The following is a 26,800-nucleotide window of genomic DNA, read 5'->3' on the forward strand; positions in this document are numbered from 1 at the left end:
TGTTTTTGAAAGATATTTTAGCAAGTAAATAGTTCTCAGTGTACAAAATTTCACTTTCAGTACTTTGAAGATGTTTCACTGTCTTCTAGGTAGCATTATTTCTTTTTTTCTTTTGTAGCATTATTTCTGATGAGAAAATTGTCATCATTCTGTTTGTTTGTATGTTATGCATTACTTCCCCCAACTGCTTCTAAGATTTTTCAGTTCATCTGTAGTTTTAAGCATTTATGTTATGATGTACCTTTGGGAGATCTTTGTTTCTTACCTTTAGAAAGGCTAGAAAATAGACATTTTTAAAAAGGTTTTATTTATTTATTTGAGGGAGAGAACATGAGTGAGGGGGTAAGAGGCAGAGGGAGAAGCAGAAGCCCCACTGAGCAGAGTCTGACACGGGACTCAGTTCCAGGACCCTGGGATCCTGAGCCACCCAGGAGCCCTGAAAATAGATATTTAAAACCTTATATTAAAAACGTATAAGTTGAACACATTTTCAAGTTGTATTTTTAGGTGACTTTGTTTCTGATTATACCATTTAATTAAAACTAGGACTTTTTTTTTCTTTAATATCCTGGGGAGACATATTTTGTTGTTGATTCTTACTTTTCTTAGTTATCGTTATCAGAAGAGCTTAAAAAATGTCAATTTTTAAGTTTAATGTATCTATTTTATTGCTTTTGATTGGGAAAGAAAAAGTTATGTGACTTTGTCACTTTCTGATTTTTTCAGAATAGGTTTTGTTAAAAAAATGAAAACAGACTATTTTATTCTTGTTCCCTCCTCCACACAAGCTCTCTTTCCAATAATTCTTTCTTTAAGATTTTATTTATTTATTTGAGAGAGAGAGAGAGGGAGAGAGGGAACACAAGCCCGGAGCTGGGGTGAGGGAGAAGCAGGCCTCATGCTGAGCAGGGAGCCCAATGCAGGGCTCAATCCCAGAACCCTGGGATCATAATCTGGGCTGAAGGCAGACGCTTAACTGACTGAGCCACCCAGGTGCCCTCTTTCCAATATTTTAAATATTTTCTTGGCCATTGGTATTAGGGTAAATAAATATATTTCAGCTTAAAGAATTTCTTTGTTCAGTGGTAACTGGGCATATTAATATATTTAATCTTACTTCAGTCTTAACTTACAAGGAAATTCTTGACTCTCAGTTGATTCCCAGTGCTTCATTCACTTTTTCCCCATAAGCCGTTACTGTTCTTGTATTTCTTATAACTATGATCCATTTTTCTAGTAGTATTCTTCTCACAAGGCTCAGAGTTAGCAAATTTTCTTTTTGTCTCAGCTATGGATTATGTACACAAATATTTTTGAGGTTTGCAAAAAAAAATTGGACTGCTAGAAACTTAAGAAAGAAACAGACAAATTAACAAAACAAGAAAATAAAATCTAAAATGTACTAATTCCTCTTAAGTGGTCAGGAGAAATCTTAAAAATATTTCAGTATTACTAGAACTTGGGCTAGGGAAGTAGATGTAGTTGACCATGGGGTCCTTGTAAGTTGCTTAGGGGAATTAAACTTTATCTGATGGGTTATAAATCTGAAAAGCAATTTTTGGATCCAGGAGGTTTATTTTAGAGGACATTGTGTAGTAGTTTGGGACTCTAGCTGATAAGATCCTGAACTGGGGCACAGACCCAGCTGGAATGAGATTAAAGTCATGGATTTGAAAAAAATTAAAAGATAAAATGATTAGTAAAAAATAAAATTATTAGAGTGTTTGCTTGATTGGTTGTGGATGATGAAAGAGGAGTAAGAACGACTTCTTTATTTTTCACCTTAAGTTATTAGTAGACAGTGTTGTTATCAACTGAGTTGGAGGAATCAGGAAGAACTCTGTGTGTGTGTGTGTGAGAGAGAGAGAGAGAGACAGACAGACAGACAGAGGAGGACAAGAGAGAGGGGCTAAGTGGAGAAGTGAATTCCATCTTGGACATGTTTAACTGGTGATGCTGTGGTATCCAAGTTGGTTATTAAAAATCTGATGCTTAGAGAAAAGATCAATGCTAGAAATATGCCATTTCTAAATTTATATACCAAATATACCATTTCTAAATTAAAAAAATAACTTTGTGTTTCTGATTTTGAGAAGTTTCATAATTAATTTGTAACATTAATGTTTTATTTCTTTTAAAAATTATTATATATCATAATCAGTGGAATAGGAAGTATAGATTTTTGTCTTTTAATAGTAGTAGATGAAATTAGCAAGAGAAAGTGTGTAATACAAAGAAAAGGACATGTTAGTCTTACAAAAAATGATTTGTAGATATAGAGTGTTTTCATATGGATTTTGTCTTTCAATGTTCATAGTGGTCATTTGAATAAGGAAGATGGCATCTTAATTTTCAGATCAAGAAACTGATGTTCAGAGAAGTGTGAGTGCAGGGATAATTTTTTTTTTTACTTTTTATTATAGTTGTCTGTTGAATGATATATCTAATAATGATAAAGTATTTTTTTCATTTATTATTCATTTCTACAAATGAAAGCATATAAGAAGATGAAGGAGGGGGGATGCCTGTAGGCTCAGTGGGTTAAGCCTCTGCCTTCGGCTCAGGTCATGATCTCAGGGTCCTGGGATCGAGCCCCGCGTTGGGCTCTCTGCTCCACAAGCAAGGAGCCTACTTCTCTGTCTCTCTGCCTGCCTCTTTGCACTTACTGGTCTCTCTGTCAAATAAATAAATAAAACCTTAAAAAAAAAAAAAAAGATGATGAAGGAGGCTTTAATAGAATACTCTCCCCCACCATTTCCTAGTCTTCAAATGTTAACATTTTACCACTTTGTTTTCTTCCATGTATATAGAGATACACACACACATGCACGCACACACTTCCTTTTTGTTGGACTCTTAGCTATGCTCCCATACCCCTAAATGTGTCAGTGTTCATCTTCTAAAAATAAGGACCTCCTTATATAACCACAGCACAATTATCAAAATGGGAAATCATAATTGATATGATACTGTTTCCTAATCTGTAGACCTTACTCAGATTTCACCAGTTGTCCCAATAATGTCAGGAATAAATTTTTGATTTGTCAGGTTCAACAAATATGAATGAAAGATGGTGTCATGTAAATAAGCAGACTTTTAGATTGATGTCAGAGCATTTGTAAGCTCAGTCTGCTTTAAAAAAAAAAGGTTATTTGAGAGAGAGCACATGCGTGTGCATGGGCAGGGCAAGGGACAGATTGGAAGAGAGAAGCAGGCACCACACTGAGCAGGGAGCCTGACATGGGACTTGATCCCAGGACTCTGGGATCATGTCCTGAGTGAAAGGCAGACTTTTTATTTTCTCTTTAAAATTATTTTTATTAATGTATAATGCCCCAGGGGTACAGGTCTGTGAATCGTCAGGCTTATACACTTCACAGCACTCACCATATCACATACCCTCCCCAATGTCTGTAACCCAACCACCTTCTCCATACCCCTTTCCCCATAGCAACCCTCAGGGTTTTTTTGTTGTTGTTTTCCACATGGTACATCTATTTCTTTATTATTTTTTTAAAAAAATTTAATTATTTTATTAATATATAATGTAATATTTGCCCCAGGAGTACAGGTCTGCGAATCATCAGGCTTACACACTTCACAGCACTCACCATCGCACATACCCTCCCCGATGTCCATAACCCAACCACCCTCTCCATAGCCCGCTCCCCCCAGCAATCCTCAGTTTGTTTTGTGAGATTAAGAGTCTCTTATGGTTTGTCTCCCTTGGAACTAGAGAGTATTATGCTGAATGAAATAAGTCAATCAGAAAAAGACAATTATCATATGATCTCCCTGATATGAGGAATTTGAGAGACAGAATAGGGGATTTGAGGAGTAGGGATGGAAAAAAACGAAAGGCAGACTTTTAACGGACTAAGACACCCAGGGGCCCTAACACGTTATCTTAAGCGTTCTTAAGATAATGGACATAAGTCTCTCTGAATATTTGCCTGCTCTATTTCCTGTAGTTAGACTTTGAGGTTTGGAGAGAGTATGGTAGATTGCTTTAGGTTTTTGCCTTATAACCCCTTCCCATGCCTGGGAGAATAGCAGTGCATGCCCCAGATATTCTTTGCAGGAATCTTAGAGTTATTTTTCTTAGTTTTATTTTCTCTCTTGTTTTTGTTTCATATGTACTAAGCATGTGCTGGGCACTGAATTAAAATGCTGGGAATCTGTATATGTACCGATTATTCTGATTTATTTTTAGGGACTACAAATAGTTTGAGTAACAACCATTTACAAGTATTTCATAGCAAATGTTTTCTTACTGTATTTGATGTAAGGATGCAAAAGTAGCCCTTCACAGACCCTTTAGAAAACAAATAAAACCTCATCGGTATTGCTTAAATATGCCTTAAACATTTCTTAAGGGATGCCTTAAACCTGATGAAGGCACATCCACTTCCGCAGGTCCATTGTGCTTATTGTTGCTTTTGCCTTAATTCCTCTTGCCCGCATAGCTGCATAGTTTGTTCCCCTACCTTCTTCAGATCTCTGGTGAAATACAGCTTTTCCTGACCAAATAACAATTACCTTTCCCTTCCTCCTATCCATCTGTACTCCTTATCCATTTTTCCTTTATTTTTCTCCATAATATTCTCTGTTGTTAACTCACTGTTACTTTTACATGTTTTTATATAGCTTTCCATTGAAATTTAAGCTCCATGAGGGCAGGAGTTTAATCTGTTTTATTTATCACTGGATCTCCAGAGTCCTTATGCAAGTACAAGATACAGTAGTACCTTGAAAGAGCAAGCACTCAGTAAATATTTGTTGGTTAAATACCTGTGTTGCTATTCTGAGTCTAACAGACTTAAAAAAATTTTTTTGAGGGAATTATTTAAATTCAGCAACTTAAATGATCTTTCTGAATGGAGAGGTTTTAAGGAAATTTTTGTGAGTTTATTTTTTTAGTAATCATTAAATCACTTGGCTTCTATTAATGTTTTATATACCAGCTTCCAGGAAGTAATTGATTAAAATAGCATGACTCTTCTAATCAGAATTGTAGTGACTCTTTAAAGCTTGTAAAGTCACTTGGAAACCCTGATTATCAAACGTAGTCCCTTCATGTCATCTTTTAGCATCACTGATTCTACCTAATAGGAAAACATGAATTTGAGGTAGGTCAACCGTAGGTGACTAGGCCATAGCAAAGCATGTTAGTTACTTTCAGGCTAAAAAAAAAAAAGAACATTGTATTTCCTTCTTAGTAAAACCTTGTATGTTAAAATACTTAATATTTTAAAAAATGAAACATTCTGTTGTATATGTTTGCTGGAAGAAATGGTTTGGCAATAGAATATTGTTGAAATACTACATATGGAACTTTAAACTTTTTGTTTAATTCTGAAGTCTTTTTTTTTTTTTTAAGATTTATTTATTTAAGCGAGAGAGAGAACAGGTGTGTGCAGGGAGGGGAGGAGGGAGAGAATCTCAAGCAGACTCCCACTGACCCATGAGAGAAGAAATGTATGCAGGTTTTTTTAAGCACAGCCTTATTGAGATATAACTTACATACTGTAAAACTCACTTATTTTAAGTGTGTAATACAATGATTTTTTAATGTATTAACAGAATTTTGCAACTATCAACATAGTTAGATTTTAGAACATACCCATCATTCCCAGACGACCCCTCCTCATGCTTATTTTCAGTGATTCCCCTCCCCCCACCACACATACAGATTCTTTTGCAAGTTTGTAGTTTGGTTGTTTACAATGTAGAAAACATGTTTTCAGGAGTTGTTTGTTGGTTCTCTTGCTGATCTACAAATGAATGTAAATCTATAACCTAAGCCGACCATGAGCAGTGAAAGGCTCGGGTAAAGAACAAAGGGTTTTGGGATAGGAAAAGAGAAAGGGCTTCTTCCCTTGTTTCATGCTTCATTGTGGACAGTATTTTGATACAGGCTCTTCTCTTTAGGATCTTTTATTGCTTTATGGTGTGTCCCTTTCCCTAGGCATCCACTACTGTGATGCTGTCGTATGAAAATACTCTAAGTTTTAGTTGATTTTGCCCTTGTTCTCCTCTCTCCCACCTTGATCAAAATTCTCTATCCTTAAAAAAAAAAAAAAAAATCTCTATCCTTTACAATTTCTTTCTCCAACAAATTAAACCAAATCCAGTTCTACTGCCTCTAATCTTTGGTATTATGGGGAAAGAAATAAAGTGAACTTGAAATCTTGTGAGTAGCATTGATACTTTTGGAGAGTTGAAAAGATTATTTGCATCTTTAAATCTATATTATTGGCCTCAACAGTAAGTGACTTGGCATGTCAAAAAGTTGACAGAATAAAGTAAAATAGTCAGCCAGTGTAAAGGAATTTTGTTTGGAAGGTTGGAATTATTATAGTAGGAGATGTGCATTTTCCACAGTTGAATTTTGGGATCAGCCTGTGGTATAGTCTTGGCTTTTCCTCTCTCCCTTTCTAGCATTTGACTTTAAGTTTCTTAGTCCTGAAAATGGTGTGATAATACTACCTACCTCACATATTTATTAGGATTACATTCCAGATAGTGTATCTGGAAATATGATGAATGACGGCTTGCATATTCAGTAGGGCAGTGGTTTCCCCTAAAATTACCTCCCAGCAGTTTTGATAGCAAAACTCAGGTGGCTCAAGGTCTTAGCTATCATTTGTAAATTAGAGACTGCCTATGTTTTTATACCAGATGTTACAATGAATAGAGAGTATACAGAGATCAATAAAATGATCCTATTCTCAAAGAGATCACTCTTTTTCAGAAAACTTAGCTAAAACAGTTAACTGTAGGTCATTGTGATAAAGGTTACAAAAGTTTTGGGGGAATTGGCGAAGGCTTTATAGAACTAAGTCTTAAAAAGAAATGACAGTTAGCAGTTAGTGTTATATTCTCTGCTCCTTGTCTCTTTATTTTTCTATTTACAAAAAAATTCAAAGTAGCTTTTCTGTTAGTCTGTCATGATAATCAGAAACTTAAGAGAAATTTCTTCTCATCTTATTTCTCAAATGGTATGAAAGCTACAAGATAAGTATATTCAGTTCTCAGTGAAATTCTTATTGTTTAGATATATTTTAAAATTGTTTAGATATGTAATAACTTATAATTTCATAAACCTCATTTTCCCACTTTCTACAGTTTCCATATCTTAAAACTGTCTTTCACCTCTGTTTGAGGGCTATTAGCCACTTGGTACTTGGTACTTAGGTGCATATATATCACAACTCGAATTCAAATTTGTATTTATATAAAAGAAACTTAACAATAATTAAATGCTTAATTATTATTATTATTATTTATTTATTTATTTAATTTATTTACAGGCTATAGCCTTACAGTATAGTGGAAACTCTTCAAGGTTGGAAGGGAGGGATATGGTTCATTTTACCTAGAATGTACAGACGGGGTCTGTGATCAAAGGAGCAAGACTGATACAATGCGAAGGTTAAGCAAAGCTTTATTTTCACACCAGACATCAGAAAACAGACTGACCAGTCAGGGCCTCAGATGAGAGCGACCCCAGCCCGATCTTACAGACTAGTTTTATAGGGCATAACCGCAGACCTCAAGGTATGTGGCTTTTAGCTGGTTGGATGTTGCCACCTGTCTCGGCTTGTTAGGTCGTTTATTCCTGGAATCGACACCCGGAACCGATACCGGGAACTGCTGGGGCGTGTATTCCCGGAATTAAGTCCATGGATGTAAACAACAATATGGCTACCCAGGCAATATGGAGTCGCTTTGGCCAAGCAGGTCCTAATAGTGAAACAGGTTTTAACATTGAATTGTCCCTAACAGTACTTTGTCCGGACTTTACCCCTTGTAACTGGACTTATCTTCTGGTAATTATCTCAAATGCCACTGTCCCTACAAAGCTTGTACTTATATCCCTGGCCAACATTCATCTTTTCCTCTTCTGTGTTCCCCCATCATTTATACTTATGCTGTAACCATTGTATGACTTTCTAGAGTACAACTCCTTGAAGGCAGAAAACCTGTATTTTGTTTTCTTCATCTAATACCTTCGTAAAAACAGACACTTAATACATATTTGATGATTTAAATTGAATCTGGAAAACTAAGATCTGATGAACCTGTGCTTTATTATTCTTTAATACCTCTTAGAATTTTGGCTCTGAAATAAAGGATTAAATCTCTGGCACATTTTACTTCCTGCCACCAAAAATCAAATATAATTAACAAAGAATTAGGTAGATTACAGGCTTATATGCTGTAACAAAAAGACCCCCAAATACTGTGGCTTAAACAGGATATGAATTTATTTTTCCATCACATTAGTCTGGAGATGAACTGTCCAATATGGACAGAGTAGTTGTCATCTTCAGCGTGGGGCTTTTAATATCTGAGACCAAGACAGCGGGCTCATTTTTTTTTTTTAAAGGTTATATTTATTTATTTGAGAGAGAGATATCACAAGTAGGCGGAGAGGCAGGCAGAGGGGGAGGGAGAATCGAGCTCCCTGCCCGATGTGGGGCTCAATCCCAGAACCCGGAGACCACGACCCGAGCTGAAGGCAAAGGCCACCCAGGCGCCCCAAGCTGGCTCATTTCTTACTGTGCTGTGGCTAATGGGAAAGGGGAAGAGGCAAGTGGAATATAGTCCTAATTTGGGTAATGCCTAACATCATTTCACCTCATATTCCACTGGTCAGAACTTGGTCATGTGGCCACATCTGCAGTGGAGGCTGAGAACTTTAGTCTTTAGCTGGACAGCCATATTTTTAGCTAAAACTTAGGGGCTGTTATTATTAAGAGGTAGAATGGCTAAATGGATATTGAAAACAGTAGTTCTGCCTCACAATAAATTGCTTTTGTTTTCATTTTTTAAAATAGTATATAAATTGCTTCAGGTATCAAACAAAGAACCTGTATATTTGACCAAGTCATCAGACTTAGCAGATTTTTTTTTTTAATGCTCCCTATATACCCTGATTGTAAGCCTGTTTACTTAATATAAGTGATGTGGAAGGCCATATAGAGCCTGGCTAGTGAGAAATTTACCACTTACTTTAGTAGATAAAACTAATTACAAATGAAAAAATATCAGGTACCTATTGGAACATATATATTGTGTGAAACAAGCTGTCATGGGCTGTAGACATTTATACTAAAAGAGAATGAAGAGATGGAGTCATAAGAAAAGGCTTATATGGGACTCTAGTTAGGCCTTGAAAATGAGGTAGGATCTGTATGGTCATAAGTTGGCAGTATAGGCAAGGGAAATGGTGTGAAGGAAAGGTTCAAGACAAGAAAATTGAGTTGTATTCGGGGGAAAGCAGTGAGTTTTCTGATTGGCTCCCTGAGTATGTAAGTTGGAGTACTGCAAAATAAAGTTGATTTAAGAAGGATCAAGGTTATAAATGGTCATGAAAGCAAAGTAGAGGAAAACAGAAAAATGTTAAAAGCTTGGAGATAGAGACTGAAATGGTGAAAGTTTAATCTGATAATGAATTCAGAGTGGGTGAATCTCCTTTCTTTTTCCTCTCCTTGCCTACTGATCTGATAATGGAATTCAGAATGAATGAATTCCCTCCCTCTCTCCTGCCTAATCTCCATGAGGTTACCTATGACCTTTTAGTTAACATATCCAGATATTCTTTCCTAATTCCATTCTTGATGTCTCTGAAGTTTTTAACATTGTTGACTATATTTTCTTTAAGGCTATGGCCTCCGTTTTTGTATTACTTTTCATTTTCTCCCTAAGACTTTTTATTCTCCTGCTTCTTTTTTTCTTTTTAAATTCTGCTTCTTTTGCCTTTTTTTCTTGTGACTATAACTGCCATCTTGAGGGTGCTCAGGTTTGTATCTCTAGTTTGAACTTAAGTCCTGTATTTCTAATTGTTTGATGGACATTTTCATCTCTATGTGTCTCTGTCACCTGCAAAATTTTTGAGTCTACAAGCACCTTTATGGTTTTAAATAGATTTAATATCTATTTTAATTGATTTAAAATAGATTTAAATAGAACTTACAGGCATCTTGGTCTCTACCTTCTTCTTTATCACTGTTTGCCATTCACTAACTCCTGTCAGTTCTTCCTGGTGGTTCTCATATTTGTCCATTCCCATTCTTATTGTTGCCACATTTATTAATCTTTTAAGGTGATGTGTTTAGATTGTTAATGTTCTCTAAGTATTTGGCAATGAAGGATATCAGTCAATGTGCTAATATTAGTGAGAACAAATAACATCTCTTTTGTTACTAGAGCTTTGTTTTGGTGTGATTGTGATTATGAGATAAGTAGTACTAGTTTAGTTAATGCTCACTTATTCATGTTGCTTTTAAGTAAGGTAGTGATATGGGTCCTTCAAACAACGCAATATTTGAATTCTAAATAAATTCTGGATTTTTTTCCTCAGCATATTTGATTCCTAGTATAATAAAATAAATTTTCACAATTTGAGTCGTATACTCAGTAAGAATAATGAAAACAGGTCAAGAAGTATGCTGAATGTTTGAGTTGAAGACCTTGTCAAGAATAATTTAGGGGTGCCTGGGTGGCTCAGTGGGTTAAAGCCTCTGCCTTTGGCTCAGGTCATGATGCCAGTGCTGGGATCAAGCCCTGCATCAGGCGCTCTGCTCAGCAGGGAGCCTGCTTCCCCTCTCTTTCTGCCTGGTTCTCTGCCTACTTGTGATCTCAGTCTGTCAAATAAAAAAATAAAATATTAAAAAAAAGAATAATTTAGAATCTCACTGTTTTAAATGTGCTTTATAGATGGCAGCATGGACGTCATTGATTGCTTGTTAGGAATGCAGGATCTCAGGTGCCTCTGAAGGGCTACAGAATGAGAATCTCTAATATCCCTAGGGATACATATGCTCATTAGAGTTTGAGAGATACTGATCTTTGTCTGCTTTCTTTCTTTAATTTTTCTTTGTTTGAGATTTAGCTCTAAAATAATTAAACCCTCCAGCAATTTACCTTTTTGTATCTATTTGTTACCTTAGATTTTTGTGTGAACTTCAGAACAGATTGCTGGAAGTATCATATATAAATGATGGAAAGTAACTGGGGGAGGCAACTCTAGCTAGAGCAGTTAGGGGAGTCCTCTGTGAGTAGGTAGCATGTGAACTGAGGCCAGTACAACAAAATGAGCCAGGGATCTGAAGACCTAAGGAAGAAACATCTGGTGCAGAGACAGCAACATATGCAAAGGCAAGAAGGCAGGAAAGGGCATATATAGTAATATAGATCAGCTTATGCTAAAATTGTTTACTCCATGTTATAATTAAGATTTTTTGCCTGTTGATAAATGCAGATTATTCATTTTGACATTGTATGGTGAGGTAATCATATTAGTGAAAATTTAAGTTGTTTCCGGTTATTTTAGGAATCCATGCTGCTGTACCAAATACTTTGGTACATGCTTCTTAAATACAAGTATGAGTTTCTTTGTAGTGTTTTTCAGCCATAGTTGACCAGGACCCAGAGAAAAAACATTTTACAGCATGCCTTGATTTTTGTGTATACATACATCTATATACATACGTATATTACTGATTTTTTAAATATTTATTTGCAAGTGTGTGCATGAATGTGCTTGTGTGGGGGTAGAGGGCAGAGATAGTCCCAAGCAGACTCCTTGTTGAGCTCGGAGCCTGATATGTGGAACTTGATCTCATGACCCTGAGACTACCCACTAGAGCACAAAACAAGAGTAGGCCACTCAACTGTGCCATTTAGGCGCCCCTTACATTACTGAGTTTTAAAAAGAGTTCAATAAAACTATTTTTTCCCATTGTGTGATGTATCATTATCTTTTTTCTTTCTCTTTAAAGATAAATACTTGTTGAGATTAAATTAATGAGTTGTGATTTGCTATTTAAAATATTATTAAAATAACTGCTGTTAAGGTATGTTATATGTGAGTAGATACCTAGATATGTCATATTACATATATAAGTTGGTCAATCTGTGTGTGTGTGTGTATGAATAGATTGCCTGATGGAAGGGTTTATTCATCTAGAACATAACTAGATTTCACCAGATTGTTTTTAAAATGGCTATACATATTTATATTGGTGTTGGCCTTCAGAGTCTGGGAACTTTGGTTTTTACCTTTGTGTTTGTGGTGTTTTAATAGCATTTACTTAGCACAGAGTTGGTAAATATTTACCAGTAGTTTAGTGAATGAAAATGAGGATTTCATACCAATACTTGAATGACTACCCCATTGAGCAGCTATTATTTTATCAATTTTAGGTAAATTTTACAAGGCTAATTTTATAGAGTGGATAACCCAATTGTAATTTTGGTTATGCTTTCAAAAGTTTATTTTTGAAGAGCCCTAACTATAGTGGTTAAGATGTGATAGCTATTCCAAAGAAAAATGCTTTGACAAATTTGCATTATTATTTCAATTGGTAAAAAAACAATTGGGGCTAACATTTCCCATAAGTGATAGCAGTGTATAAAGCTGTATAAAATCTGAACATCACTTATTATATCTAGCTTTTTGTTAAATAGTAATGTCCATGTTTTTATTACTGCTAGTATTATTCTTGTATATTGCTTTTATACATTTGATCCCTTTATTATCTTTGGTTATGGTAAAAATGCACCACTCTATTTGGTGCTACAACTTTTTATCTGCATGGACTGTTTACTGTTGCATTGTGCAAATGATGCTTTCTTGCCTTTTTTTTTTTTTTTTTTTTAAGATTTAATTTATTTATTTGACAGACAGGGATCACAAGTAGGCAGAGAGGCAGGCAGAGAGAGAGGAAGGGAAGCAGGCTCCCTGCTGAGCAGAGAGCCCGATGCGTGGCTCGATCTCAGGACCCTGAGATCATGACCTGAGCCGAAGGCAGAGGCCTTAACCCTCTGAGCCACCCAGGCGCCCCCCCCCCTTTTTTTTAAAGATTTTATTTATTAGTTATTTGAGGGAGTGAGAGAAAGAGAGCCAAGGGAGAGGGACAAGCAGACTCCATGCTGAGTGCGGAGCCTGATGCAAGTTTAATCCCTTCACCCCAAGACCATGACCCAAGCTGAAATCAGGAGTTAGATGCTCCACTGACTGAGCCACCCAGGCACCCCACAAATGATGTTCTCTAATTAATTCATTTAGTCATAACATTTGCTGCATCAGAAAATTTTGCTGTAGAGAAAAGTTTCCATTTGTATTTAGCTGTGTGTCTAACATGCTCTGAGGGGAATCATTTTATTTTAAGAACAGAAATGAAGCCACACTTGGAGAGTGTTGAAAATCTCTTCCCATCAAGCTTTGGATTCACTGCCCTTTTGGGAATTGTTTCTGAGGAAAGTTTTAAGATACAGTTGTTTTGCAGATCAGTGTAAAAACTTTAGTTCTAAAGTAAGAACATATTGTATTTTGATATTCAGAATTTCATAACAATAACTTGTACTTAAGTAATGCTCTAAAACTTTCAAAATATTTTCTGTACAAGACTCACCTAAGTAATGAGGCAGCCAGTCCTGAGTCCACTTAAAATATGAGAACCTTGTTGCTCAGTTTGTTATTAGTGCAGGGTAATTCATGCAGTTCATTGAGGGCAGAGTTGTTTGACAGTACAGGTCTTTTGGCCTCTAAATAATTTCTATGCTGGTAGCAGTCATTAAATAGAACATGTCCCAGATGTTTGTCAGTTTATAGGTGTCATTTCTCAAACTTAAAAGCAGCATATTTTGGTATAAATTGTATATGCATGAACTACTTCCTAAAGAATTTTGGAGAGGAATGTGTTTAGTTTTACTGCATTGTAATTACTGGCTTCAGTGTTATTTTGTAGATTAAATCTCTCCTTGAGATAAAAAGGATGTACTTAATGGGCGCCTGGGTGGCTCAGTTGGTTAAGCGACTGCCTTCAGCTCAGGTCATGATCCTGGGGTCCTGGAATCGAGTTCCGCGTCAGGCTCCCAGCTCCATGGGGAGTCTGCGTCTCCCTCTGACCTTCTCCTCGCTCATGTTGTCTCTCACTGTCTCTCTCTCAAACAAATAAATAAAATCTTAAAAAAAAAAAAAGGATGTACTTAAAATAGAAGTCTAATAAATGTTTTAAAAAGCTTGGTTTTTATTGATATCCCATACTGTGTATGTTTTTTTTTCCCATAATCAGGTGATTTATAAAAGTCCATTAGGTATAAGCTTCTGAATAGTTGACATAATAATCAGATATTATGTTTATTTTTCCAATTTTACTTTGATTATACAAGCAATATATGAAAATAATCATAAGAATATTTAAAATTACATTTTTCACAGAGGTGGAACAAGCAGTCCTAAAATTTGTATGGAACTGGAAAAGACCCTGAATAGCCAGGGGAATGTTGAAAAAGAAAACCAAAGCTGGGGCTATCACAATGCCTGACTTCAAGCTATATTACAAAGCTGCTATCATCAAGACAGCATGGTACTAGCTCAAAAACAAACAGATAGATTGGTGGGACAGAATAGAGAGCCCAGAAGTAGACCCTTCACTCTGTGGTCAGCTTATCTTCAACAAAGCAGGAAAGACTATCCAATAGAAAGAAGACAGTCTCTCCACTAAATTGTGCTGGGAAAATTGGACAGACACATTTAGAATAATGAAACTGGACCATTCTCTTATACGATACACAAAGATAAACTCAAAATGAATGAAAGACCTAAATGTGAGACAGGAATCCATCAAAACTCCTAGAGATCACAGGCAGTAACCTCTTTGACCTTGGCCACAGCAGCTTCTTACAGATACATCTCTAAAGGCAAGAGAAACAAAAGCAAAAATGAACTGTTGGGATTTGATTAAGATAAAAGGCTTCTGCATGGCAAAGGACACAGTCAACAGAACTAAAAGGCAACCTATACAATGGGAAAAGATATTTGCAAATGACATATCAGATAAAGGGCTAGTATCCAAGGTCTATAAACAACTTAATCAAACTCACCACCCAAAAAACAAATAATCCAGTCAGGAGATGGGCAGAAGACATGAACCGACACTTTGCCAAAGGAGACATCCAAATGGTTAACAGACATATGAAAAAATGCTCCACGTCATTTACCATCAGGGAAATACAAACCAGAACCACAATGAGATACCACCTTCCATCAGGTAGAATGGCTAAAATGCATGAGACAGGGAACAACAGATGTTGGTGAAGATGCAGAGAAAGGGGAACCCTCTTACACTGTTAGTAGGAATGCAAGCTGGTATAGCCAGTCTGGAAAACAGTATGGAGGTTCCTCAAGAAGTTAAAATACAGCTACCCTACAAGCCAATACCTGCACTACTGGGTGTTTATCCCAAAGATACAGATGTAGTGAAAAGAAGGAGCACCTGCACCCCGATGTTCATAGCAGCAGTGTCCACAATAGCCAAATTGTGGAAGGAGCTGAGATGCCTTTCAGTAGACGAATGGATAAAGAAGATGTGGTTCATATATACAATGGAATATTACTCAGCTATCAGAAAGGATGAATACCTACCATTTATATCGACATGGATGGAACTGGAGGGAATTATGCTAAGTGAAACAAGTCAATCAGAGGAAGACAATTACTCTCATACATGTTTTTTATGGTTTTACTCTTGTGTGGAATATAAGGAATAGTGCAGAGGATCATAGGGGAAGTGAAGGAAGACTGGATAGGAGGAAATCAGAAAGGGAGACAAACCATGGGAGACTCTTGACTCCAGGAAACAGAGTTGTGGAAAGGGAGATGGGTGGAGGGATGGAGTAGCTGGGTGATAGGCATTAGGGAGGGCATGCGCTGTGATGAGCACTGGGTGTTATACTCAACTGGTGAATCTTTGAACACTACATCAAAAACTAATGATGTACTATATGTTGGCTAATGGAATTTAAATTTTAAAAAGGATATTTAAAATTATTAAGAAAATACATTCAAAGACATAAAGAATAGTACAGCTAAGGCTTTGTAGTCTTTTATCTTTATGTGAGTTTCTCTACCATGTTTTTCAGAATTTTTAAACAATGATCCAAAGAACTAACATTTTATAGCACACCATAGTTTATCTATAACTTTTCTTAATTCAGGGTTATAGCTGGGATTTATTCATGTTGTTATAAGGCTTCTTGAGGCAGACTTTATTTCTCAGTCTTTCTAACATTTAGTTGATTAAAAAATTTCTTTTCCAATGTGTTGAATCTAAAATGGAGATTATTGTAGTATTAACGGGCTTTTCCCCTATTAGTGAGCTTGTATATGTTTTTTATGTTTATTGGTTATACATTTCTTGTGTGAATTACCCATTCATATCTTTTTGCACATTTTTCTTTTAGGTTGGTTGTGTGTTTCTTACTAATGTCTTCATTTCATTAAAAACTCTATGATTTTTATTTGTTGGTAATCTTTTAAGGAACACTTTACACATTTAATGAAGAACTTTTTACTGTGGGATATTACTGTTCCTGGTTCAAATATGCTAAGTGAAAACACTGTTCACATAAATCAGTTTTAAATTCTTAGATAGTTATGGGAAAGTTTCTAGAAAAGGAAAATTAGTAAATTCATTTAAGTTTTTGAAGGTTGATTTATAAGCTTGCTGTTGGTGCCATTTGAAATTCTGTAAGGCTCCATTATAATTGTGTAAAAAATCAGAATGCTGCTTAAAAGCTGCCATAATATTTACTTTAGTTTTTAATATTTATCTTTGTTTTTTTCTCCTTGATTAGGTCCTCGATGGGCTTCCTGGAATATTGGTGTATTTATTTGCATCAGATGTGCTGGAATCCATAGGAATCTTGGGGTTCATATATCCAGGGTCAAGTCAGTCAACCTAGACCAATGGACACCAGAACAGATACAGGTAAACATTTTCTTATTGAGAGATTATTTACAATATTTAAAATGAATTTAAAAGTCTTTAACCCTTCTTGCATCTAACATTGAAATGGAGTATTTTGAAATGGCAGGTGCCGCATATGAAATTTGGGTATTACCCAAAGAACACAGAAATTGGCATGGATAGGGTGAAGTAAGGGTGAAAGAATAGAATATAATGTTGGGGGGAGTGGGTCATAAATAAATAAAGATTGGATAAAAAAAGTAAAACTTCTGTGATAAAGATATATTTATGCCAAAGTAAATTCTAGATAGAGTCAAGATTTAAATTAAAAAAAAAAACAAAAACCCTTAGAAATACTTGAAAAAAATAGCTAAGAGATCTTCAGACTATAAGGTCAAGCATAGCTGTTTTAGTTCACTCTTAAATAAGTTTTTGAGGATTTTGCTGGCTAGGACATAAAAGGAAATATGGCACTTTATGTATTTTCCTAATCCTTGAGGAGAAAATTTACTTGTTTTATCAAGAGCTTTTTGAACATTGCATATAAGGCTCTGTTCTTGATAATATCTCTATAGTAACTGTGGTAACAGATTTCATAATGTTGTTTAAGTTGTCTTCAAGAAAATGTGATACAGTGTAGCTTGAAAATGTAACTTGGTGTTTGTAATGTGTTATGGAGGTACAATACATTGAAGACCCAAGGTGTATTGCCTTTTTAATGGTTCATTTCCCCAAAGGACAAAACACGAAATCCTTGGACAATTCAGTTTTCCAGATATAATATTTTTCTCAGCTAGCCTGTTAAAAGGAATTGAATAAAGGTTTATTTGAGGTGGGCAGCTGTTTTTTTCTTATACCTGAGAGCAGAGTTTCCTAGTCAGAGGGCTGCAGCTGGAATTCACTGGTTTTCTGCAGAATAGGTAATAGTTACACAGCAAGATACTAAATTATTAAAAATGGCAGGCTTTTGAAAACAACTATTAAGTAATATACAGTCTTTGAAATTGTATTCGAACATCATTTATATGGTTCCAACCGTCATCTTTTTGAAATAAGAATTACTGTTTTGGAATGCAAGACTTTTGATGAGTAATTATCACCAGAGGGTGCTCTGTATGACTATATACCACAGAGCTCCTCTTTCAGTGTTCTGTGATGAGAAATAAGGTTAGGATGCGCTCACTTAAAAATTAAATGAATAGACAATGATAGACAATGAAGTTTTATTTAAAAAAAAAAAAGTATAGAAAAAAAGTATGAAGAAACTTAGTCACACAGACAGATGAGTGGGCCTTGTAAGTACTTGCAAGCAAAGCCAAAGTTGTTCTTTAAAAAATCACACTGGGGGGCACCTGGGTGGCTCAGTGGGTTAAGCCGCTGCCTTCGGCTCAGGTCATGATCTCAGGGCCCTGGGATCGAGTCCCATGTCGGGCTCTCCGCTCAGCAGGGAGCCTGCTTCCCTCTCTCTCTCTCTCTGCCTGCCTCTCTGCCTACTTGTGATCTCTCTCTGTCAAATAAATAAATAAAAATCTTAAAAAAAAAAAAAATCACACTGGGACTGATATGCGATATAAATGAGTAAGTAATTGGTGAAGGCCCCAAGGTTTCATTCTATAAAGTACAATCTTTATTTTAACCTAGAAAATTTCAAGGCAACTGATTCTAAAAACGCAGTAGAACAAAGTGATTTACAAAGTTGTCTTTAGATGGTCAGACAGCCAGAGTTAGACAGGATACTTAATCTCAGCGTACCTCAGTTTCTTCATTTATGAAATGGGAATAGTAAGAATGTCTTCTTCTGTGCTTTGCTGTGAAGATAGAATAAGTTAATATGGGGAAAGCATTTAGAACAGTACATGGCACATTTAAATTCCCGATGTTAGCTTACCAGTTATTAGTAATATTAGTCCATTTATTCATTGTTTAAAACCTTCAGTATTGCTGCCTTGAGTATCTTTCTAATCTTAAGCAGTCTGGCTTCCTAGTAAATCTGTGATGAATTGGTAACTAAGTGTACTACTGATTCATTGTGTGGTATTGAGTATTAATTACTTTTTGAGAATGTTTGTGAAATAGAATTAATTCATTTTTAGTAATATTGGATGTTAAGGCATTTTGAGATGATTCAGTAAACATATCAGTTGTCTATTTATTGAGTTGCTTGTTACTCAGATTTAAACATATCCTTTCCCTATCATGGTAGGTATGTTTGATATAGTCCAACTCTATTTATACCTGCACATTTTATTTTATTTTTTACTTAAAAAAATTGAAGTGTAATTACAGAGACCAAAATTTACAGATGTGAGTTTTATGTGTCTTGGCAAATGTCTGTACTGTGTCACCAACACTCCCAATGAAGATACACAGAGCATTTTCATCATCCTACAAAATTTTGTTGTGCCAATTTATAGTCAGGTTCTCTAGGGACAACCACTACACTGATGTCTGTACCTGTAGGTTGCTATACATTGAGATTTTTATTTCTTGGAGCTTGTTCTCATTAACACTTACTCTTCATTCAGATTAGGAAAATTGACGATCACAGTGTAATTTAGTGTTCTTATTCATATGACATTTTGTAAGAATTTCTTGGATATTAAAAAAAAAAAAAAAAAGCTCAGGAGGCATTTATTTGCAGAAGGAAAGTATTTTACTGCATAAACTTCTACCCTATGTCTTCCCTTACCACCAACCCCAACAGTTCATGAAAATCATATTTCTAATTTGCAAAGATGATACTTAGTTTTGGGTAGTTTTATATATTTTTAGATCTTTAATAACTAATGTGGAAACATGATTTAATCTCTGAACCCAGCTGTTAAATAAAAATATTCTTCTTTTGTGTGTCTCCATAAAATGTAACTACTTAAGTTTTGCCACAGAGCTTCTTATCAACTGACATATATGCACCATATTTATATCAATTATTTGTATACCTGTTTTGAGTGTGTGAATCAAGTTTTAGGGCATCTGCCATATCACAGTTGGGTTAGAATTGCTTTATGCTTATTTTTCAAAGAAAATTTATCAGAACTTACTTTGATTTTTATTAGCATGGAAACAGAGTTACTCACCTTACATTTTAACCAAAATTCTTTTTTAAAATATGGTTCATGGTTAGATTAAATGTCTTTTGGCCTGGTGGTGGGTATTAAGGAGGGCACGTATGGTGTGGTGCATAATCAGTGTATCTGGGAACATGGAAAAGAAAATCTTTTGTCTTAGGTTTATTCTCAGGCACTTTTCAAATTTTTAGGAGGGATCACTTTGTACTTATATAAATATTAAAATCTTTGTTTTTTTTAATTTTGTACTGGTTTATTAACCCCAAGTATTGAGTACCATTTTTCTCCGTTATTTAAAAATTTTTAATAATTCAGTTTTCATTGTCTGTACTGAAGGAGTTAAAATGAAAAATACCTTATTTTTACTGCAGAGGAATATTACTTGTGTCTTCAAGTTTCTTAGCTTACTTTGTGCAGAGTCTTGTAAATTTTTTGTGCTGTCTAATAAAACATCTTAGTGAGATTTTGTCCCTATTGCAAAGTATACGCCATGTTTTTGGTATTTATCTTGATAACTTTTGGACCACTTTTAATACTTTACTAACTATAAATCTTTTAGTAATATTCTTTCACAGGTTCTTTGTTTACTACTGACTAGTGTCATTTATTGGATATAGTAGTTAGTATTTTCTTGGGAACACCAAGGCCACACAACTGAGATTTATTCATTATAAAATATATTGTGGGGAATTTTACATTTGAAACTGCCCATTTCCACAGGCCTATGATTTATCCTTAGTGAACGTGCCTGCAACATTTTGTAGACATTTTTACCCCCTCAGTTAATATCTTTACCATTTTTACTTTAGCTTTGACTATATTGTGGCTTGAAGGAAAGGTCTTTAAACCCAACTCTTCTCACATTCTTGCTTTCTATTAAAACAAAAGAATAGAAGCTTGCTTTCTTCCCATTCTCCCCAAACCCTGCTTTGACTTCAGCTTTTTGTTCTCTTGTTTAGGGGCAGAATGGAAGGGAGTGGCTGCTAATTTCTCTGCCTTTATTTTCATTTGCAGTTTTCCTTCCTGCTTTTCCACCTAATTAAAAAAATTGTATTCATTTGGAGGCACATTTAAATTCTTTCTTTTCTTTGAAATGCATTACTTTCATGCTTCTGCCTTTAAAAAAAAGTCTTCCTAATACCATCTTTCCCTCAACAAATAGCTCTTGACTCTGCTGTATTTATTCATTTGTTTGCTTATTTAGCCACTGAACACTTACTAAGTACTCACAGTGTGCCAGTCTCTGTAGTCTAGTGAGTAGCTCTTGTCTCCCTTTAGCGGTTGAATTTCTTGAACAAGATCTTTACCCACAATTTCATTTCTTTACCTTACTTCTGCTAAGTTAACTCTTTTTTGTTCTCATCATTCTGCTGAGTTTGCACTCATAAAGAATACTAGTTACCCCTAATGGCCAAATCCAACTCTTCTCCTCCTCCTCCTTGGTCTTCCTGCTTCACTTGACACTATCCCTGCCTTCTTGAAGGTTTTTATTTGTGAAAGAAGCTAAAGTCACTCACCATATCTTCTATTTGGTTTATTTAGTCTCTGTTTTATTTTGTTTTGTTTTTACTATTTCTTTTTTTTGCTTTTTCCCTGTAGTGGAGATTTTCTAGTTTTGTATTTACCCCTGTTGTTCTTTAGTCTCTCTTTGTAGGAGAACTCACTTACCCTCATGGATTCAGTTATTTTTTTGTGCAGATGGTTTCCCCTGTCTGTCCAATAGTGGCTTCTACAGTGAATTTCAGTTCTTTTTTAGATTGCCTATTAGAGACCTTTGCTGTTTGTGGACGTACCGATCTTAAGAAACCTTGGATATCCTTGGCATGAAGTAATTGATAGTTTGCCCTAGCACCCATTTTAATTGTATATTCTTTGAGGCTGGAGTTAGTCAATCTGGTCGGTTCCTTAGCACTGGAATTTCAACATGGCTTTACATATCTGTTCACCTTTGTATATTCAGTAATTCATATGAAGTAATTAAAACGCATTGCTTTATGAAGAGTACTTCAGTACGAAACAGAGAAAAGCTGGCTATTAATGTAATGTAGAAGTTAAGAGAAAGGAATAGATATGATGGGGCATAGATTTTTTTTTCTTTTTGCCAGATAACATTACGCATTTGAGTAAAATTAAGAATACAATATCAGGGGTGCCTGGGTGGCTCAGTCAGTTGGGTGTCTGTCTTGGCTCAGGTCGTGATCCCAGGGTCCTGGGATTGGGCCCCACATCGGGTTTCCTGCTCAGTGGGAAGCCTGCTTCTCCCTCTCCTGCTTCCCCTGCTTGTGTTCTGTCTCTCTCTGTCTTTTTCTGTCAAATGAGTAAATAAAATCTTTAAAAAAAGAAAAGAAAGAATAGAATATCAAAATTAACTGTTGCTCTTTAGCAGTATCAATAAAACCTCTTAATGTTTCATATGGAAACAGGAAAAAAGGATTTAAGATATTAATATGTAGCCTTTGTAAATGTTAAGATTAATAGATGCCACTAATCTGCAACTTGACACACTTAAAATAATTATCTGGTGGTCCATACTGGCTTCTTAGTTATGCCATTTTTCAAGTTAATCTTAAAAGCTTGTGGTATCCTGTGGTTTTTACCTCTTTCTTTTGTGTGCCTCATTATGCCATCAGTTCTTAATTCTTTTGTTGCTTCTGTTGCTTTACATTCTCATTTCTACTACCAGGTCCATGGCTTTAGCTTATTCCTGATCTTCCTGTCACTGTCCCTTCTCCATCACTTTTACATACCACATTCAGAATAATCTTTCTGGAACATGTTTTGGTCATTTGACTTCTCTTTTACGAAGTTTGTATTGGTTCTCCTCTGAGAATCATAAAAGTTTTATTTTCCTTAAATTGGTAATCACACACCTCTGCCGTCTTGCTTCATCCTGTGTCTTTGACCCTCCTCCAGATGCTTGACAATAGATCTCTTTGCTGTAGAGAGACAGCTGTTCCTGTTGAATTATTCTGACAGTGAGTTCTTACTGTTTGTTTTGGTTGTGCAGTTGTGCAGTTGTCAGTTGTTGGAAGTATCTTCTGAATATTCCTTTTTTCAAACCAAACCCTTCCCATTCTTTAAAACCCAGTTAAATCCATACTTTAATAAACCTTCAAAATATAGGTTGTGCCTAATTATTTACTACCACATATTGTTATTTACCGTTGTGCATGTCTGTTAATTGTAACCTTCCAGTAATTAGTAACTTTACCTGATGTGCATTTGTAGCCCTTGTGTTGGTTACCACAGTGGTGGGAACACAGTATGTCCTTAATTTATCAATGGCACACCAAGAACAGTCTTTGGTTTGTTATAATTCTATGAGATAATGTTTCCTATATTTAGCAATGAACGGGGAGAATGAAGAAAATGAAAAAAAAAATCAAGCATATGCCCCCAATTTGTCCTATATTATTCATACAGTAGCTTTTTTCATTTCTTTACCTCTCTCCTTTTCTTCCCATGTTCCTATATATGTTTAAATTCCCCAAATACAGGAGCCTTAGGAGTGTAAGTTAAGCTAGTGTGTGGAGGTTCCAAGGAAATATAGGCAGGTACTAGATAGGTAGTACTTTCTAGCATTTCAAACCATCCAGAACTGAAATTGATTGCCTTGGAAAGTAATGAGTTTGTCATTACTTGAGTGGTTTGTGCAAAGGCTGGACAACCACTTGGAAATCTGTAGCTGGGATTCAAGCATTGAATGGGCAGATGAGGAATAATTTAAATGACTCTGAAGTCTCTTCCGTTTTTGAGATTCTTTGATTTTATGTTCAGTCCTCTTTGGTTACCAGAGCAATTCAAAAACCATTTCATCTTATTATATGCATTTGAATAAGAATGGTATGTTACAGTTAGAGATGTTATTCAATTTTTTCCTAAAAGTCAGATTCCACCTTATGGTGGAATTCCTGCACTCTGGATAAATCATAAGAATGTGACCATATTCTCAGATTCAATCTGAAAGATAAGTTCTAAAAATGTTTTGAACATTTTTACTCTTTGTGTTCTTTTATAAGGAAAAAAATCACTGACTAGATGGATATAGATTTCTATTTAAATCTTGTTATTCTTAGAAATACCTGTGTAAGTAACTTGGTAGTTTTAGTTTAATTAGCAATAGTTGTATCATACTATTGACCTATTTGTCTTAATATAAACTTCTGATCTTTCTTAGAAAAAAAAATTGCCCTTAGGAAGCTAAAATTACAGGTTTTCACTAATACTCATCAGTAAGCTTTACTGTGTTCTAGGACCTCCGTTTGAATTCCTGATCAGCCCAGATACAGGGAGAATAGGCAAAAGAGAATTGGTAGATACTTTAAATATTTCTCTGTTGCTAAACAAGTAATTAAATTATAGGTACTTATATTGGTGGTCATGTTGTGCCCATTTTCACTATTAAATTTGGGATGCAAAGGATTATAAAAGATATAGGGGATGAAAGTGACTAGATATATGGAGGAAGTTTTCTCCCCCTTGATCTTGACATAGTATATTTCAGATAAAATTATGATACATATTATTCTTTAAAAACATATTAAGTTTGTGAAATAAAATTTCAGTGGTAGAACTACAGCATTCCTGCGAGGAATCTCTGCCATCCCTAGAAAATAGAAAACTGGAACTAGAATATTGATAGGCAGTTGAAACTTATATTTAACTCGAATTATCCAGATGTACAGGTTTGTTTTAATTTATCACACCATTTTTAAATTGTTAAGGGAAGGTGAGATAAGTTACTACGATTTCCATGGAGTTCTGAAGAGGAGAAAGATGCATTCATTATTAAGATAAATTTTACCTGTTTTTATTTTTGTTAATGAGACTACTTAATGAAAATTTAAAAGGATACAGTTGGCTCAGATTATCATTTCGTCACACAGCAGTGATGTACCTGTAAGATAGTTAACACCTTGCTTTGTAGCCACTGCAGCCTTATTTTGCTTAATGTTTCCAGGTATTTCTTCTTTCACGCTTTTGTGTTTAACTGATTTATGTCATTAAATATAAATAGGTTTCTTTGAGACGAGAAATGCCTTTGGTATGCTCTTTCAGTATGTAGTTTCAATTTTTTTTTTAAAATTCCAGTGACTTTTTTTTTTTTTTAAGATTTTATTTATTTATTTGACAGAGAGAAAGATCACAAGTAGGCAGAGAGGAAGGCAGAGAGAGAGTGGGGGGGATAGCAGGCTCCCCACTGAGCAGAGAGCCCGATGCAGGGCTCCATCCCAGGACCCCAGGATGATGACCTGAGCTGAAGGCAGAGGCTTAATCCACTGAGCCACTCAGGCACCCCTCAGTGACTTTTTGAAATCAGTATTTCAGTATTCTGTCTCCTTGTTTGAGCTTTCTTCTTCAGTGTCACTCTTACATGTAAGTTGGATTTTCGTTGTCTAACTCCAATATTTGTCACTTTCTCTTGGATCCTTTTTATTACTTTTTTAAAATTAAAAACTGTAAGGTTTTTTGTCTCTCCAGTTTTTATAGGCCATTATTCTGTTTATTTTTCTCATGTTCCATTTTATTTCATATTCATTTCTGAAGTATTTTTCCTTTTATTTCTAATTCTTTCCTGAGTTTTCATTTTAATTCTGAATACTTCTAATTTCTTTCTTAAATTATGTTTTATTTTTAAGTAATCTCTATACCCAACATACGGCTTGAACTTAAAACCCTGAAATCAAGAGACACAGTCTCCACTGACTGAGCCAGCAGGTGGCCCCAAATATTTCTAATTTCTTCTTTTTTTTTTTTTTTTTTATCTCCAAAGATTTTATTTATTTATTTGGCAGACAGAGATCACAAGTAGGCAGAGAGACAAGCAGAGAGAGAAGAAGGGAAGCAGGCTCCCGGCCAAGCAGAGAGCCTGATGCGGGGCTCCATCCCAGGACCCTGGGATTATGACCTGAGCTGAAGGCAGAGGCTTTAACCCAGCCAGGTGCCCCAGTATTTCTAATTTCTGATTTAGTTGTTCTTCCATAACTTCACCAGGCTTTTAACTCATTTAACACGTTCTTTCATATCATGCATATATTTTTTGGCTTGTTCTAAATTAGTAGGTGTGCAGTTCTGATCTGTTTTCTGAGCATATTTGTTGTAGACTGGTTTCATTGTAGAGATGTTATTCTGCTTCTTATTCTCTTCTTCTAAAACTTTGTATGAGATTGGACCTTGATTCTTTTCTGTTGATCATTTTTATGTGATACTAGTTTTCTTTATTATTAAAAGGCATTGATATTTAAGATAGCTTTTCTACTGACACAGACCTCTCCCGTCAGTGGTTTTTGTGTTAGTGTTTAAAAATAAGGCCTCTTGTTTTCTGAGATTATTTTTGCTCTGTTCCTTTTCCCACTTTGTACCTTCTCTTTCTTTATTTTCTTTCTTTTTTTGAGAGGGGTGGCTACTGCTGGAGTTTTGAATCCTTTCCCAGGACTTCCTCCTCAGGGTGGGGCCTGGTCCTAGAAAGGAAGTTTGGTGGTTATGTTATGAGAATTCATAGATAGGGACTAGATTATTTTCCCCTGTTTCAAGCTTATTGTAGACTGTATGTATTTACTGTTGGATTGGGTAAAAATGCTTTTTTTTTTTTTTTTAGTTTCATGTGCTTTCTTTAGATTGGTTCACTGTAATTTCCAGTTTTTATCTCTTTACTATTTTAGTGTTTTGTTTTCAGATCTGCCTGGCCCCCCATTAGTTGCAGATGTCATGCAGGTCAGTGGTTGTTAGTGCCTCATCTCTACCTCATAGCATTTTGGGGTTTGTGGGGATACTTGATCACCAATTTTTGTTGTAAATATTGTCCATGGGGTTTTGGTTTTTCTATTTAGTGATTCTTTTTTTTTTTTTTTTTGTGAGAAGCTTCTGTGAGCTTTGAAAACTATCACCACTATTAAAGAATTCCTGACAAACAGTATTTTATAGAATAAAATTTCATTTAAGAAAGGTTAATTTGAAGAGCTCCATGAT

General features: G+C 35.4%; 1 protein-coding gene across 3 annotated transcripts in view; it reads left to right on the forward strand.

Annotated features, from left to right (window-relative positions):
* SMAP1 (small ArfGAP 1) overlaps positions 1-26,800 on the forward strand; it is a 167,630-nt gene that overhangs the window by 26,136 nt on the left and 114,694 nt on the right. For 2 of the 3 annotated variants that reach the window (XM_059178391.1, XM_059178392.1), the window contains exon 2: positions 16,651-16,784. In XM_059178391.1, coding sequence (XP_059034374.1) covers positions 16,651-16,784 — 134 coding nt within the window. Of the gene's footprint in view, positions 1-16,648; positions 16,785-26,800 lie in introns of those variants that run through there. The other variant, XM_059178393.1, reaches the window with a different exon arrangement.

Source organism: Mustela lutreola, chromosome 6 (assembly GCF_030435805.1).
Source record: "Mustela lutreola isolate mMusLut2 chromosome 6, mMusLut2.pri, whole genome shotgun sequence".
Classification (NCBI taxonomy): Eukaryota; Metazoa; Chordata; class Mammalia; order Carnivora; family Mustelidae; genus Mustela; species Mustela lutreola.